Consider the following 16392-nt stretch of genomic DNA (forward strand, 5'->3'; position numbering starts at 1 on the left):
TGTGATGCAACTATGAAAGGCTGTTAAGAATGATGATGGAACTAAGGAAACTAGGCAATTTCACTGTAATAAATAACGTAAATATTTTGTGACTTCCGTTTTCCCCTATATATGTCCAGAAAGAAAATCTCATGACCTTCTGTCACTAATTTCTCCATTTTTTCACAATTTGCAAAATTTCTTGCCCCGAGATCCAAACGCTGCTGCTGGAGTTGATTCGGTTACTGGGAGAACTTGCAGTCAGGAGCCAAGGTTCTCACAAGCCAAGTCACACCCTATGACTCTCCAGCACTGATCAACCCCTCCTTTGAACTGCTGACTTCTCCTGGACTTCTCAGCTACCTCTACTTGAGGACTTTTAGAAAGCCAGCTGCACAGCCGCTGGGCCTGCCTGTTCTCTTCACTCCGGTGCCACATTCTCTATGCCAGGGGCTGACATTTCAAACTGTCAATTTCACAGGCAGAGCTTGCTGCTGTGGCTCTTTAATGAAAGACCGTAACCTGCTCTGTAATGTTGGTCAGTATCTTACACGGCACACAGGGCATTCTACCATCTTCACTCCTCTTTGCCTTTCACTGATTAGGAGCCCTCATCTCAAAGCTCTGCACGCTGCTGTGGAACGTTCCATGTGGACGCATCCCTCTGCTCCGCCAATGCACTTCCCCTTCCCTTTGAGGCTCCAGAAGAGCAGGGAAACACGGGGTCCTCCTGCTGGCATTCGGAAATGTTTTAAGTTCTCCGCGCGGGGCTCATCGCTCTATGTTAGGCACACAAAGCTACGTCACAGGGAGTTCCTTTACTGCCTTGTACACGATAGAGCTCTGTTAGCTACTATTCTCCATAGGACTCTGGATTCTCTTAGAAAAAATGAGGACTTTGCATACTTTGCACAGCTCCTTGCCCAGGAAGGTCAAGGGCTTCATATCACTACGGCTATTACACAAAATTACCATTGTGTACATTTCCACCCACTACTGCTTTTATTATTCACCACGTTCCAGACACAGACAGGAAACATGGAGTTTTGTGATGTACGGTGTGTGCCAAGCATGGACAGAGAAAATGCATTATTTAATTTTGTGAATAAACATGCTGGATTTTAGCACATGATAGAGGGAATTATATGTCTTCTGTAAAATGTCTGAGATATAATCTGCAAACTACAGAAGATAACTGACATCGGCTGAATTATGCTTGTGTTATGGTCGAATCCAGGCACATTATCTAGGTCAGAGGTCAGCAGACCGCGGTCCCTCAGGGCAGAACCAGTCTGTGGCCGGTTCCTGTACGGCACACCAGCTAAAAATGGCCTTATGCATTTTAAAAGGATTGTGAAACGTTTTTAAATAAAGAACATGTGACAAAGATCTTCTATGATCACAGAACTAAAATATTTGCTACCTGGCCCTTTATAGAAGAAGTTTCCTGATGTCTCGTTTTGAGTATTGTGAGAAATCAGAGAAACCTATTCCCAGCTCAGTTACTTAAATATTATTGATGTTAACTAGACATTTGTAAAATCTCTGCTTGAAAGCACGTCAACAAGTACTTCCTGAAGACACTCACTGATGAAATTATGTTTCTATCCTGTAAGGTTCCTTTTTTAGGGGTGCCTGTTAGTACCTGGCTCCAGCGTAAAGATTTCATGTCAACTGTTTCATTTAATCCTTCAAACATGCCAGGTGGGGGAGTATTCTTATCCCTGCTCACAGAAGAAGCTAAACCCCAGTGAATTGTGTTGCCTGTCCAGGGTCATGGCGCCAGTAAATACTGGGAATGGGAGGGATCCTTGCCTAAATTGGGAGATTCTGACTGTGAAATGCCCAAGATCTAATCACTCAACTCAAATCCCATAAGAAGATCATGAGCAAATGGAATAAACCTCAGTTTACAATATACTTAGTGGGATTTGGCAAATTTTTGGCTTTATGAACTATGTGGATTCATAACCTAATATATTAGAATATAGTTGACATAATGACTATAACCTGTATTCTCACATGTATATATATATATATTCATATACATACATATTTTCATATATATCATAACATGGGATTTGTTTTGTTTTTAAAATAATTTTAAAAACATTATTTTTAAATTTCTAAAAACACTGCACTATTATCATGTCACATAGAAGCTTGAACATTTCATAGAAGCAAATAAATATGTATAAAAAAATCAAGACAAAAGTCATAACTTCCTATGCATTTTATGCCCATAGGTAAAAGTTTCTGAGATTTACAAAATAACTCAAGTTTTATGCCAGAACACCAAACATATCCTCTGAACTTTTGATAATGTTGCTATTTTTTTAGGTTACAAAAAGAACAATTTTCTTCTGAAAGATGCCCTTTCAGTGGATAGAAATAATGTTCACAGAGGGAATACTCATGGTATAGTAGAAATAATGTAGATTTTGGAATCTGAAGGACATGGGTTCAAATCCCACCCCTGGTGTTTAGTCGTGTGTTTCTTGGGTAACATCGCCTCTGAGCACCAGTGTCCACAGGATTAAAGAGATGAGAGGACACATCCCTAGCTCAGTTCCAGGCTCACGGCAGACCTACATGAACCTCCCCGCCCAGCCACCCATCTCCTGCCCTATCCATACCCTTTACACTAGCAAATATTAGCACATATCAGCAGAGTGCAGGCGTCTATATCTTTCCATCTTAAAGTTCAGACTTTACAAACAGAGGCTTAACCATGTCATTTGTGAGAATGATCGTTTTCCCTATGCTTCATTGCCTGCAAAACACAAGCAAAGCATAAACAACACGCAACATCAAGTCCAAGCCAGAGCTCCGACTCACCAAGTGCTCTGAAAATCACGGCTCTGAGATAAAGAGCTACATGGGAACTGATCTCTCTGTGACACAGGAAACTTGAAAGCCAAGCCCTGTAAGGTACCACTTTAACTGGATCTTTGAGATAATACAGAAAATTTCAGTTCTAATTTTGGCTTCCCTCCAAGATGAATAAGATTAGTGTATTGATAAGGGAAATAGCTGCTGGGCAGAGACTCTTGGTTGAAGGCAGGAAATGAAGCCTGAACGGCAAAAGATATGCCTGGCTTTATCGAGGACGATAAAAACCAGTACAGGTTTTCTGAGAGAAGTAATTTAAAAGGTCAAGGAAAGGGAGAAAAGCAAGCTGAAGTTCTCTGAAATGATACAACACATCTGGCCTGCTGTGTGTTCTTTCTCACAGATGATGGGCAGTGAAGGGTCCTATTTGCTGCTGAGTCCTGCCCGGGACTGTCTGAGTGCTTGAACCCTCTCAACAATTCTCAGAGCTTGGCATCAAAGATCCTGTTTTACATGGCAGGAACCAGGTTTAGGGAGATTAGCACTCCCTGCCCATCACATGACTATTTTTCTCTCAAATTCTGTGCTTCTAAGATGTCACCAGCAGAAAGTCAATGAAAATGAGAAAACAAAGCAGATTAGGGCACAAGGTAAGTCATCTTCAATGAAAAAAAAAAATCAGAACTTCAGTGGAAAAAAAAAAATCAGAACTTCCCTGGTGGTGCAGTGGTTAAGAATCTGCCTGCCAATGCAGGGGACACGGGTTCGATCCCTGGTCCGGGGAGATCCCACATGCCGCGGAGCAACTAAGCTCCTGCAGCACAACTACTGAGGCCTGTACTCTAGAGCCCGCGAGTCACAACTACTGAAGCCCGCGCTCCTAGAGCCCGTGCTCCGCAACAAGAGAAGCCACCACACACTGCAACGAAGACCCAATGAAGCCAAAAATAAATAAATAAATAAAATAAGAAAAAGAAAAAAAAAATTCTCAAATACCTGTCATTAATTTACACTTCTTTTTTTTTCATTCAAACACTGCCCTGACACATGTTCTGCTGGGGCCTAGGGCAGCACATTCGTGGTCACATGACCAGCATTGGGGGCCTCAAAGGGCCTGACCCCAGCCCTCAGCTTTCCACCTCACTCATTTACTAAAAGGCAAGTGTTGCATTTTTAGTAAACATTTTAAAGTATTATTTTGCACAATTAAAAAAAAAAATCCTAGTGCAGTTAGAAAATGTGTAAGTTGTTTTTGTTCCTCTGTCAGCATAAAAGGAATGCTGTTCAAATCACTGAGAAATACTATACCAACTCCAGAAGGATAACTGAAATATTAAATAATATATTGCAATATTAAATATATAAAATGTGTAAGTATATTAAATAAATATTAAATAGTAGGCTCCCAGTGCCACAAAGGGGTATTTGTCCATTTATTTATTAGTTTGTTTCCAGTTTTCAAGTCCCCTATCTTCAAATAAAATAATTAAAATAACTATGGTGACCTTTGATTTTGGTAAGAGTCTCAAACTATTGCACCATTACTATTGCATCAGTAATTAGATGGGTTGCAGGATTTATAGTTGCTGTTGACCCAATGTGATCTTCTCTCAAAGGGTGTCAGATGTTACTTGTTTTCTGGTGGAGCTATTTAGTTTGAAATTTATTGCAGCAGATAATTTTTTAATTACAATTTTTTTCATTTGATTTGCTCCTTATGGAACCTACAAAGTCAAACCTCCTCTCATGAAAAACAAATAAGGATGCACTCAGTATCCTGCACTAACTTAGACTACTGCCTCCTTACTGATACTTTTAGAAACTGTATCTTCTCTGAGCACAGGTAATGGAAGGCCTCACATCAACACTGATTTCATTAGCCTGCTTTTTCTCACTTGTCCTAATTTCACTGAGTGGTGCCACAATACTCCCAGCAATCAAAACCAGAAAACTATTTGTCATTCCGTATTTTTCTCTCTTCCTGACCCTTTACATTCCATCACAAGGGCCTGTTGATTCTGTTTTCTAAATATTTTCTATGCCTGTTTTTGTTCAAACCTATTTTCACTGTATTTATCAAGGTCTTCATCATGGTTCCAATGCATATTTCTAAAAGTTCTAAGCACCCCTGTAATTTAGACAGGATTCTGTCCAATCATCTACCACACTACTAAAAGATATTTCCAAAATGCAGATGTGACTATGTCTTTTTTGCCCTTTAATAGACTGAAGTCAACCACAGGAGAGAGAGTAAAAGCTACGTAAACTCAGTTGAGGTCTTCCACAAGGGCCCCTACTCGCTGCTCCAACCGCATTTCCATTGGTGCTAGCCCTTCAAATCCTAACTCAGCTGTCCCGTGATGGGAAAAACATCCTGAAAAAATACCTTCTGCGGGCTTCCCTGGTGGCACAGTGGTTGAGAGTCCGCCTGCCAATGCAGGGGACACGGGTTTGTGCCCCGGTCCGGGAAGATCCCACATGCAGCGGAGCAGCTGGGCCCGTGAGCCATGGCCGCTGACCTGCGCGTCCAGAGCCTGTGCTCCGCAACGGGAGAGGCCACAACAGTGAGAGGCCCGCGTACCGCAAAAACAAACAAACAAACAAACAAACAAGAAAAAACCTTCTGCTCCATCTCTATTCAGTGTATATCTTCTCTTGCTTAATGTCATACTAAACTGTAGTTACTGATTCATGAGTCCATCTCTCCTAACGGACCATCAGAGCTTTAAGAGTTGGAAGTGTGTCTTGGTACCTGCAGTGCCTAATTCAGAGGTAAGTTTGAATTGAAATAAAAATCATGAAAACAGCTGTTATCATCTTTAATGCTTGCATTAAGTTTTAAACCTACAACTACAACTGTAATCTACAAACACAGACATATGATTGTCACTTTGCCTCTGTATGAACATGTATATATAAACAAAATGTCAAAAACTTATACAGAGTATATCCTCTCTATAAACATGGACCCTACATCTACTTTAATTTTTGGAACAGTGTGCTTGAGGTCTATAGGTTTCAGAGGTAAAGCCTGTACCTTTATCCTTATAAATGTGCTACAGGGAAATCCTCATTTTCCAATTTTATATCTAATGTGAATATAATATCTTGGGCAAGAAAATAAAATCATAAAAGAGTTTGAGCTGTCTTGAGAGGGAATAGTGTGATGGTATGCATTTAGATGATGCTTTTGCAAAGTCTTTTTCCCTTACAGAATTCCAAGAATTTTAAAGAAAGAGTTCACCCACTCTTTAATTTCGTACCCTAACATTATGAACTGCCGGCACTTCAGGACCACATAGATGGTGATCATCCATCTATATCTATTAACTCTCCTTGGACCCAAAAACTACTTTGAAAAATTATCTTCAATTATCTAAAAACTGAAAAAAAAATTAATCTAAATAGAAATTAGATGGTTGGTACAAGGAGGGAATTAAAAATCCACAAAGGCTCACGCTGACTGTATTGAAGGAGGCCAATGTTTTTCTGTAAGTTAGGTCAGTATTTACATTATGGAAAACTTCTGTGTTCTGTAAGTAACAAAAGGAAAGCGAATGATTAATGCTAAACAAATCAAGTTTCCCTTTATTAAATACAATAACAATTACACATTTATATTATGAACTGTATTAAATTCAGTTCAATCAGCTCTAAGGCTCTTTAATTGTAAGTAAAACACTGTTAGGGTATAAATTGCCAATATATATGTTATATAAGCCTATTCTGTTTAAAATTTTACGATGTTTTCTCATTGGCCTTCACCTATTGGAGTAAACATTTTTACTATTTATTTTAAAAGATTTATCTTTAAAATGATGCAAATGCTTGTGCAGCTGTACCAAAAAATTTAAATGGTTTAAAAAAGCCTATTTTTCACCATGTTTTTTGATTTTTAAACATTACAGCCTCACATATGATGAAAATATTTTATACATTATTGTAATCAAAATGCTATTTTACACAAATTGGAAAGAACTAAGAGAAGACTAAAGAAACTCTTGCACAGTAAATGAATTTAAACACCTAAAATATAGATTACTTAGAACTGGTGTCTGCAAAATCTTGTTCTAAGTAGAATTTCTTTTGGCCAGACACATTTTGATTCAAACGCTGAAGAGGCAGGTAGAAGGTCTGGACTCTAGACCAACATTTTTATGATTATTAATAAGTCACTTAACTTTTATGTGCCTCAGTTTAAAAAACATAAAAATAAGCAAATTAAACTAGATTATTTTTAAGGGCCCTCCAGGTTTTACAGGTCATAGTTTATGAAACAACAACAACAACAAAAAAACCAAGATCATATTGACTCCCCAGTTATCAGAATGGTTAACAGAAAGTGCAGAAGACTGTGGATTTATAGTGGGAAAATGATGCTTCTAAAATATTTTATAGTTTGAGAACACAATCACATTGGGCATTTATATTCCAATTTCCCACCTAGAACGTGGTGTGTGATTCTAACATTCCATGTCCCTGATGGCATTGCTTTGGGGTTATGTGCAACACAGAGATGAGATACACTGACCACGTTCAATCAAATCCTTCAGCTGAAACTGCAAAGATTCCAGAAGGATCTGGTTTTTAGTGCTCTATTTCTATTTCTGAGTCATTTAATTCAGCATCAAATAGTTCTGCTGAGCGAAAAAATGGGGAAAGGAGAGGGAAGTGGAAACTTATCAACAAGACACATCCCAGGCATTCTCTGATTCCTTTTCAACCATGCAGCGGAAGAGCAAGCCATCCCTCCATCGAGTCAACAATGTTCACAACTCCTCACGTGTCAGGGAGATAAACTAACATCTGCCTGGACTGTCATTTCTCATGTGTCTGTCTTGTCACATGACAGTCTCTTTCCAGGATCTTCTTGGGCTTCTACCCTGAGAGCAGATTCCATTTAGGGCCCTGTCTAGGGACTCAACCTCTAGAGGCCAAGATTTGGGAACTCTTGCCAATCCTGGGCTCAGCCATTTTCCTTGTTCAGCCCACAATGCCAAGGACATACAGCCCATGGGGCTGCTCTCTGAGCAATGGATTCTATGTCATACGCAGAGAGAGTAACAGAACATTTAAAGAAAATGAGAGGCATTTCTTCTTTTGAGAGAAAAAGTACTCTTCTTAAAAAAAAACATCAATCCTAATGAAACAAGCCTATTAGATCTTCATGTTTATCTTACATTAAAGAAGAATATCTGGAGGTACAACATAAATGATGCAGGCTGGGTGTCTGATTAACTTCTTGCGGTTAAAGACACATACAATAATTGTGATAAATATCTATTGTCGTCTCATAGAGCAATACCAGAAAATCTAATATCTAATGAAAAAAGAGAAACAAGGAAACCAATATGAGGTTTCATTCATAAATTTCAATTAGCTTTCAAAGACCAATATATTTCATTATGCATATAAATCTCGATAAGAGAAAACTGAAAATTTCATGACTTCAAAGGCTTCAATTAAAATTAAAATGCCTTATTTGAAAATTTGATTTTTTATGCATATGAAAGATAAAATGAAAAAAAAGCATGAAATATTGAAATCAACTTTAACAAGTCCTATATTTAAGTGACCTAATGAAAATGAAATATGCAGTGTGTGGCTCAAAGTATGAGTTTTTAATCTAAGAAAAGGGAAAATGAGCTTTAGTAATTGATTTTCTTCTAATTAATACAACTGTCAAGAAAAATTATTTTGAATCTGAGTTGGATAACACATTTTTAAGTTTCAAAATGAAATATAAGTATTAGAATAATTCTACCCAGCATCTAGTGAGTGTTCAACCATTCTACGAATTCAGGCTATAAAGCTAAATCAAGCTGAGTGCAAATGTCAGAAGTGTTTGCACGGTCAGCAGAAAGTTTAATTTGTACTTTTATGAACTCACATTCATTTTTTTCCTTACCTTTTAACCATAATCACAGCTCTTGTACGTTTCAGAGTGTGATTAAAATAAGAAAAATAAATTGAACTCAAGTTTGGGGATGAAAACACATATTTCTTACCCTGGCAGAGTGGAGCGAGGGAATCCCACTGATACATGCCAACAGGATTTCGTCTACAGGTTGCATTGCTATGGCCAATCATCCGATATCCAGGCTTGCAAAAATAATGCACTTTACTTCCAACTTCTCCTGCAGTCCTATTTAAAACACCACCATTCTTCAGGGTGTGGGTCAAGCTGCAGTAAGGCGCTATGGGCACACAAACACACATACACAAAACCAATAAATAAATGTTGCATTTCCCTTGATAAGAGATATAAATGAAATATCTCTATTGTTACAATAGTGGGAAATCAGCATCAACACGGAAACTTGTACTCAAAGCATCCTCAGACACAAAAGTGCTGGTGAGGGTGTGGAGCAACAGGAACTCTCATCATTGCTGGTGGGGATGCAGGATGGCACAGCCACTTTGGAGGACAGTTTGGCAGCTTCTTGCAAAACTAAACACACTCTTATCATATGACCCAGCAATCACACTCCTTTGTGTTTACCCAAAGGAGATGAAAACTTATGTCCACACAGACACTTGCACACAGATGTTCATAGCAGCATTATTCAGAGTTGCCAAAACTCAGAAGCAACCAAGATGCCTGTCAGTAGGTGAATAAATAAACAAACTGTGCTCCATCCAGTGTTTCTTTTTATTCAGCGCTAGAAAGAAATGATTTATCAACCCATGAAGAGACATGGAAGAGCCTTCAATGTATGTGACTGAGTGAAAGAAGCCAACCTGAAAAGGCTACAGACTGTTGATTCCAATTTTACGACATTCTGGGAAAGGTAAAACTCTGGAGACAGTGAAAAGATCAGTGGTTTCCAGAGGCTGGTGGAGGAAGGATGGTAGAGCACAGAGGATTTTTCAGCAATGAAACTACTCTGCATGAATCCACGATGGTGGATACATGTCATTTTACATTTGTCCAAACCCACAGAACATCCAACATCAAGAGTGAACCCTAACATGAACTACGGACTTTGGGTGATAACGATGTGTCAGTGTAGGTTCATTAACAAATGTGCCATCTGATGAGGATGCTGAAAATGGAGACGGCTGTGCATGTGGGAAGCCAAGGAGTAAAGCAAAAATCTCTGTAACTTCCTCTCAATTTGACTGTGATCTGACACTTCTAAAAAAAAAAAGTCTAAAAAATAAATTAATTAAAAATCTAGAGCCAAAGGTCAAGTTTCTTAAGTTTGAAGTTTAGATCACCTGCAACTGTTAATCAATGTGGTGATGGAATTCTAACTTTCTGACAAAAGAAAAAAAAAAAGAAAAACATATCATTAAAATGGAGAAAATAGAAGAATATAACATTTTGCAATCAAGGTCGTTAATTTTTTTCCTTGTCGTTGTTAAATGGTCTTGAGAATTCTTGAGAATTATACGATGACGTAGATGTTAAGCCTCTTTTTAACATATGGGATTTGAGTACAATCTTTGAAGAAAATGCACTACTTCAGGTCAATGAAAATCTTACAGTAGCTTTAATCATCGCATCTGTAGGGAGACTTTTTAAAATCAGAGGCCGTCATTTGTGAAAATCACCATCTTACCTACGCAGAACGCAACATTTCAATGGCTAAAAAGCTCTGCATCTTATTTACACATTTAGAGAAAGAAACTCATTTTATTCTTACAATACCAGTTTCACCGCAGCATAAAATCATATGAACTCCCTTCGGATGAGTAAAACAATAAAATAAAGAAAGCTGTGAAGTCCTGGAGATCCAGGGTTCCTTTTGCAAGAAGAGGTTTTAAATGTACCACTTCCCTGTGGGCGTCCCATATAGAAAGCACACACACAGGTCTGAATGCTTAATGTTGAACCTTCCCTTAGAAATAAATTCAGAAGAAACCTTCTGAAGGCTTCACGTCATTGCACTGCCCAGAAGCGATGTCTGTGTGTCTGGCCTTGGTTGTCAACCATGTTCCTGTGAGAAGCATCCTCAGAGAACAGTCTCAGCTGGATGAGGTACCATTTCATTTTTTTAATGGACTCGTTTTTACTAAGTTAAAATCCACTAACTCTTATACGAAACTCTTGTCCCATTGGCACACCATTTTCCGCGTTCAACTGTTGGAGACTAAATGTTGTAAGTTTTGAATGAACCAAAATATTTAGTTTAGGGAAGGTATGAGTAAAATCAGGCACCCCAGCTACCAACTACCCAGAATTATTGTGCCAGTAAATTAAAATAATAATAATGATGATGATGATGAAAAGTAGGAAGGCCAAGCTGACAGTAGACCCTGCTCCAAGTTCAGAGATAAGATAAAGTCTGAAATGCTCCTGAAAGGGCAGTGAGACCACATGATTCTTAGGGTGTCACCTGTGAGTTTTGTCACAGTTCAGTCTGTTAAGAGAGATAATCTGCAGAATGACTGTCTAACTCTATAGGGTCCAATAATTATTTTCTTTCCTATTGACTGTGTTTCTTCTATCATCAGGCTGTCAAGATATCCCTTCCTTCCCAACTCACCTAGAACAAGATACAGAGGGGCCCAGAGTGGGGAGACATGGCACAGAAAAGCAAAGGGGAAGATTAGAACACGGGGTCCCACCTGTTCGACTCCTGGCTATGTTAAGAATTAAGAAGACCAGGGCCCAATCCTTACACTCTGCTCATGGTGCTTCGGAAAAGAAGGTGAAGGAGGGAGACAGTCAAGTAGGAATCATGATGGAAGACAGTGGGCAGAGTTGGCTATCCTGGGGTTTCTGGGTCTATGTCAGCCAGTCTGTAGTTCTGACTCTCCCATTACTGAAGCTTATTTCACTTATTCTCATTTATTTCATTTAAGGGCCATTTTTTGCTCAACACTCAGCAGTTTATTGAATTGACTTGAACCTCAATGGACAAGCACTTGCTTTTTGTTGTTGTTGTTTTGTTGTTTAATCATGTAGATCAATTATATTGCTCTTACGCCTGACAACCAATGCTTCACACATGTAAGGCAAACAAAGGTTTGTGATGCAACACATGCTTATATTATGGGCCGCAGCTCCCTTGCCCACAATATTACAGTTCAGGGAGCTTCACTGAATCACTGCTCTGAAATTACTGGTGATGAACTGCTAGCAGAGGTCATTGATGCATCAAATTTTAAGTGAAAATCTGTTCAAAGATCTATCTATCTGTATCTATATCTATAGAGAGATAAATAGATAGGTCCATTCACAGAACAACAGTTTATAGCCTTCTCTAAAATTCTCCTTTTTCCTACTTTCCCAACACCGTTTAACAAAGAGAATCTTCTTGTTCCATAAGGAATGAAAATATCCCTTGAAAGACAGAATTCAAGGTATAATCACATCGCCAGGCTACTAAGTAGTTTGCCACAGATAAAACAAGACCAATTATGTTCACCATTATTTCCCCTGCACTGTCCATTTTTGCTTATTGGAAATAAATTCAAACAATTCTACAGGTCTGAGTATTTCTTTTTCAGAACAAGGAATTTGATGAACGCAAATCCAGTCACTGCCCTAATGCTCTCAATACCCATTCAAATGAAGCAATTTCAACCGTGAGCTTTTTGTTGATAAGCTTTTTGAGTGGCTACTTTGAGCAAAGGTGGGAAAACAAAAGTCAGAGCATATTTTATTAAACATTATAGAGGAAGCATGAGTGAATTTCATGCCTCCTGTCCTTACATCAAGAGCTATTCCAAAACCCTGATGCTTTTTACCATTTCATGACGTCTACCAATCAGAGAGCTAAAATATTCTTAAAACTACTAAGACCTTTCACTGTCCCTCCCTCAGGATGCTCCCATCACTGAGGATGTACTACAGACACTGGAATAAGCAACCTCTGGGAGGTACACTGGTCAATGAAATGCACAGAGTGGGCATCTCCCTTGGGAAATATATCTCAATTGTTAGCACGGATATTGTTGAGTGAGACACTGAGAAAAGGTTAGATATTTTGCTTAGTATTTAAAATATCTGAGGAATTTAAATTGTCTGTCTACTGCTTTTGTAGGGCAGTATAAACATTAGGTGTCGGGCTGGTCACATCGACAAACATACCCAGGATCTAATCTCTCATAAATGTATTAACTGGTTTAATTAATATAAAAAACTACTGACAGAAAGTGATTGAAATATATGGGGAAGGAACAAAATAATTTAAATGTTGATAAGGAAATATATACGTAAACATATTTATTTTGTATATGTTTATATGTGTGTGTATATATCTATATATCATGTCTGCATAAAGATAAAGAGACATACGAATATATAACCAATAAAAAGACATACTATTAATAGTAAGATGTTATTATTACTTATACAATTAAACGCAGGGACTTCCCTGGTGGTCCAATGGTTAAGAATTCACCTTCCAGTGCAGGAGACATGGGTTTGATCCCTGGTTGGGGAAGTAAGATCCAAGATTGCACATGCTGCAGGACAACTAAGCCCGTGAGCCGCAACTAGAGAAGCCCGCGAGCCACAAGGAAGATCCCTGAGTGCCGCAACTAAGACCCAACGCAGCCAAATAAACAAATAAATAAATAAATTTAAATTTAAAAAAATTAAATGCAATATGATTATCTCCTCCTGGTTGTCTCCTTAGCCTTTAAACATATTTTAAAACTAATTTATAGTATATTACTTTACTTTGGGGGGAATTGTCTTTGCTTTCTGTGGCATGCAATTCAATAGTTTATGATTTTAGCAACAAAAAATTTTAATAGTAATCAACAGATAGTTTATTTTCCCTAATGTAGTTTAGAGATATCACTCAGAGTAATTTCCCATCATATTATTTCTATTGAAGTTAATTATTCATCTTCAGAAATTAGGTTTATACTATAAATCTTTATCTATTGTAATTTTTTAATTTAATGTAGATCCTTTGTATTAAAAATACTTTTATATTAAATCTTAACCTCACTTACTAACCTGAATAACGGATCTTGAATCCTTTTTTACTGGTTGCATGATCAGTGGACCAGCGGAGATATAACTGATTACTCTTGCTTGTAAAATTTGACTGTTCAGTATGGTTTCCACTCAAGACCACTAACAGAGGACTTTGACCAGAAGAGCCTAAATGAAACAGAAAAAACAAAAAAGTTATGATATGAATTAGCACCTACAAAATGCAGACTACTTTTAGCTTTTGATTAAATTAGAGTCTAGCTGTATGATATACAGCTATTTAGTTCCAAAGGAGACAAAGAATTCCAAACAAATAAAGCAGCAGATACATTCCCTGTTAAAAAATAATAATAAAAGAAACAATAGCCAACCAAAATAACTTCAGACATATATGCTACTAATACATAATACTTAAATCGAATAAAAAGTTACCTAGAAAACAGTAGTAGTTTAAAAAATGAAAGCAGTTTTTACTATTATTAGTATTTACAACATTGAATGGATATAGGGAATGGAAATTTTCATGCAATGCTAATGAAAGTATAAGTTAGTACAATCACTTTGGAGAGCAGTTTGGTAAATATCCAACACAACTGAAGGTTTTAATTATATTTTTTTATAAACGCCAACATATGTGCACAAGTGTTATTTATACAGCAAAATGTTTATTCCAGCATTTTTATGGCAAAATTTAGATCCTAAGTTGTGGTTTGGGGTTTTAAGAAGGTATTAAAAAATCTTTTCCAAGAAATTCTACACAGCATTTAAAATTAATGAACTAGATAAACATGTATCAGTGTAGGTAATTTTTAAAATAGCATATTGACAAGTGAAATCTGTTTGCAGATAAATATAATATGATAGCAATTGTGTAAACATTCAAAAGTGTGCAATATACAAATTGTATGTGAGTGTGTATGTGTAGTCTCTGTTACCAAGACGGAAACTAGCAAGTTCCTCACACGTGAAGACCACCATCTTTCTTCTGACACTTTTATCAATTGAGTTCTCTAATGATTAAAGTCCTATTTTGTTTTTAAATTGAGGAATAAGCAGTACTGGAGCCGTAGAGAGCAATAAACTCTTGGGTTATTAAAGCTTAAAATCAATATATTCAACTTTTTTCTTTTTTGGTCAACTCAAGAGCTATAAAAGAGCCACTGTCTTTCAAAAACCAAAACAAAACAGATGCAATGAACATGACATTTACTTCAACAAAAATGCCAACGCTTAAAAAATTATTCATATAAAATTCTGACCTTTCATTTTATAGAGAACTCTTTGACAGTGAAACACACCTAGTCATAGATCTCTGGTAATTTTGACAGCAACTGCTTTGATATTATCTCTATTATCTATTTTGCTTATGGTTTATAATGAATGGGCTTGATCTGTCTATATTTTGGGAAGATCACATTGTAAATGCTTCAGGCAAAAATTATTGATAATGATTTTGCTCCTGAAATAAGAAGACGCAGAAGCACTGCCAGCTAAATTTCAATTCAACCAAAAGGTGAAACAAAGGAACAGGCACACATTGAGAGTGATTATGTAAATACATAGAACTATATACTGCATGTATAGGAATATGTAAGCATACACACACACAAACACACACACACAGCCCCCGAGGTTAACTGCTTGTCTGTACTTTTTTATGACACCTAATTGGCCTTAAGATAGTTTCCCGGATTCCTCATTGACAAAAGAAGCCCATTTTTGTACGTGGCTAATGCGTTACTTCTTCCCACCCTAAAGACTAAGAGGAGAGTCTTCAGTAGCATGTGTCCATTTTAACGCACCCTTAAAAACCCTCTGAAAATGAAAATATTACCCTTCAGTCCTCTGTTCCTACGTATATAAGTATGCATTTAATTTCCAATTTAGCACCTCATCTTTGGAAATACATAAATTGATTCATCAAGTGTCTATCCATAGAAGCAACTTGACTATTATGATTCATCAAGTCACTAAGAGGCATATAAACAGAGAATCAATTACAGTAATTTTTTTCACTGAATTCACTGTTATTTATCTGAACTCAATGACAAGTCCATCAGAACATGTAAAAACCCTGTTATGTACAGCCGTAATTGTATCATGGTCTGATATTCTGGGCTATGATAATGCTTCTGTACAAAGAAAAATTATTAACATCAGTTCCATTTCAAATTGACAATTCAACCACATACTATGTTTAAGCATAGCATTGTTATATTAAAAGTTCATTAGAATTGTACAAAAATGCATGACATGTTGAAAACAGTATTAGCATTTGTTCAGTAAACTATTTTACTAATCTAAAAAAACTGTACATTAAAGACTCTTATAGCATTTATCACCCAGAAATCTCTGTGAGCCATTACTTTTATATATTTCTAGTAAAATAATCATTTAGACTGATTAAAGTACTTTTAGCCCTCTTAAATTTCCTAAAATATCTTCTAAATCAATATAATCTTAGAAGAAGGGAAAGGAAAATCTTTTGAAATCATCTTCTTCAAAGCCCCACATTAAAGAATTAAAGAATGATTAAAGTTAATTCAGTACATTTTCAGGGTGTGTCACCAGCATCCTGATGGTTTAAAAGTTGCAACATTAGGAACGGCATGGAAATGTTTTACCTACCGCTTGATCTCTGAGACCACACAAGCCCAAGAATAATTCATTTTCTGTTTGGG

The 16392-nt window shown here is 37.1% G+C and overlaps 1 protein-coding gene across 1 annotated transcript in view; it reads right to left on the minus strand.

Annotated features, from left to right (window-relative positions):
* CSMD1 (CUB and Sushi multiple domains 1) overlaps window positions 1–16392 on the minus strand; it is a gene marked incomplete at its 3' end in the record, with an annotated part of 1679169 nt that overhangs the window by 95988 nt on the left and 1566789 nt on the right. Inside the window, exons 55-56 of the mRNA XM_079726547.1 lie at window positions 13733–13879; window positions 8820–9008 (exon numbers count right to left, since the gene is read on the minus strand). Of these exons, the coding sequence (XP_079582673.1) occupies window positions 8820–9008; window positions 13733–13879 (336 nt within the window). The remainder of the gene's footprint in view (window positions 1–8819; window positions 9009–13732; window positions 13880–16392) is intronic.

The sequence above is a fragment of the Hyperoodon ampullatus genome (assembly GCF_949752795.1).
Source record: "Hyperoodon ampullatus genome assembly, chromosome: 20".
NCBI classification, from domain to species: domain Eukaryota; kingdom Metazoa; phylum Chordata; class Mammalia; order Artiodactyla; family Ziphiidae; genus Hyperoodon; species Hyperoodon ampullatus.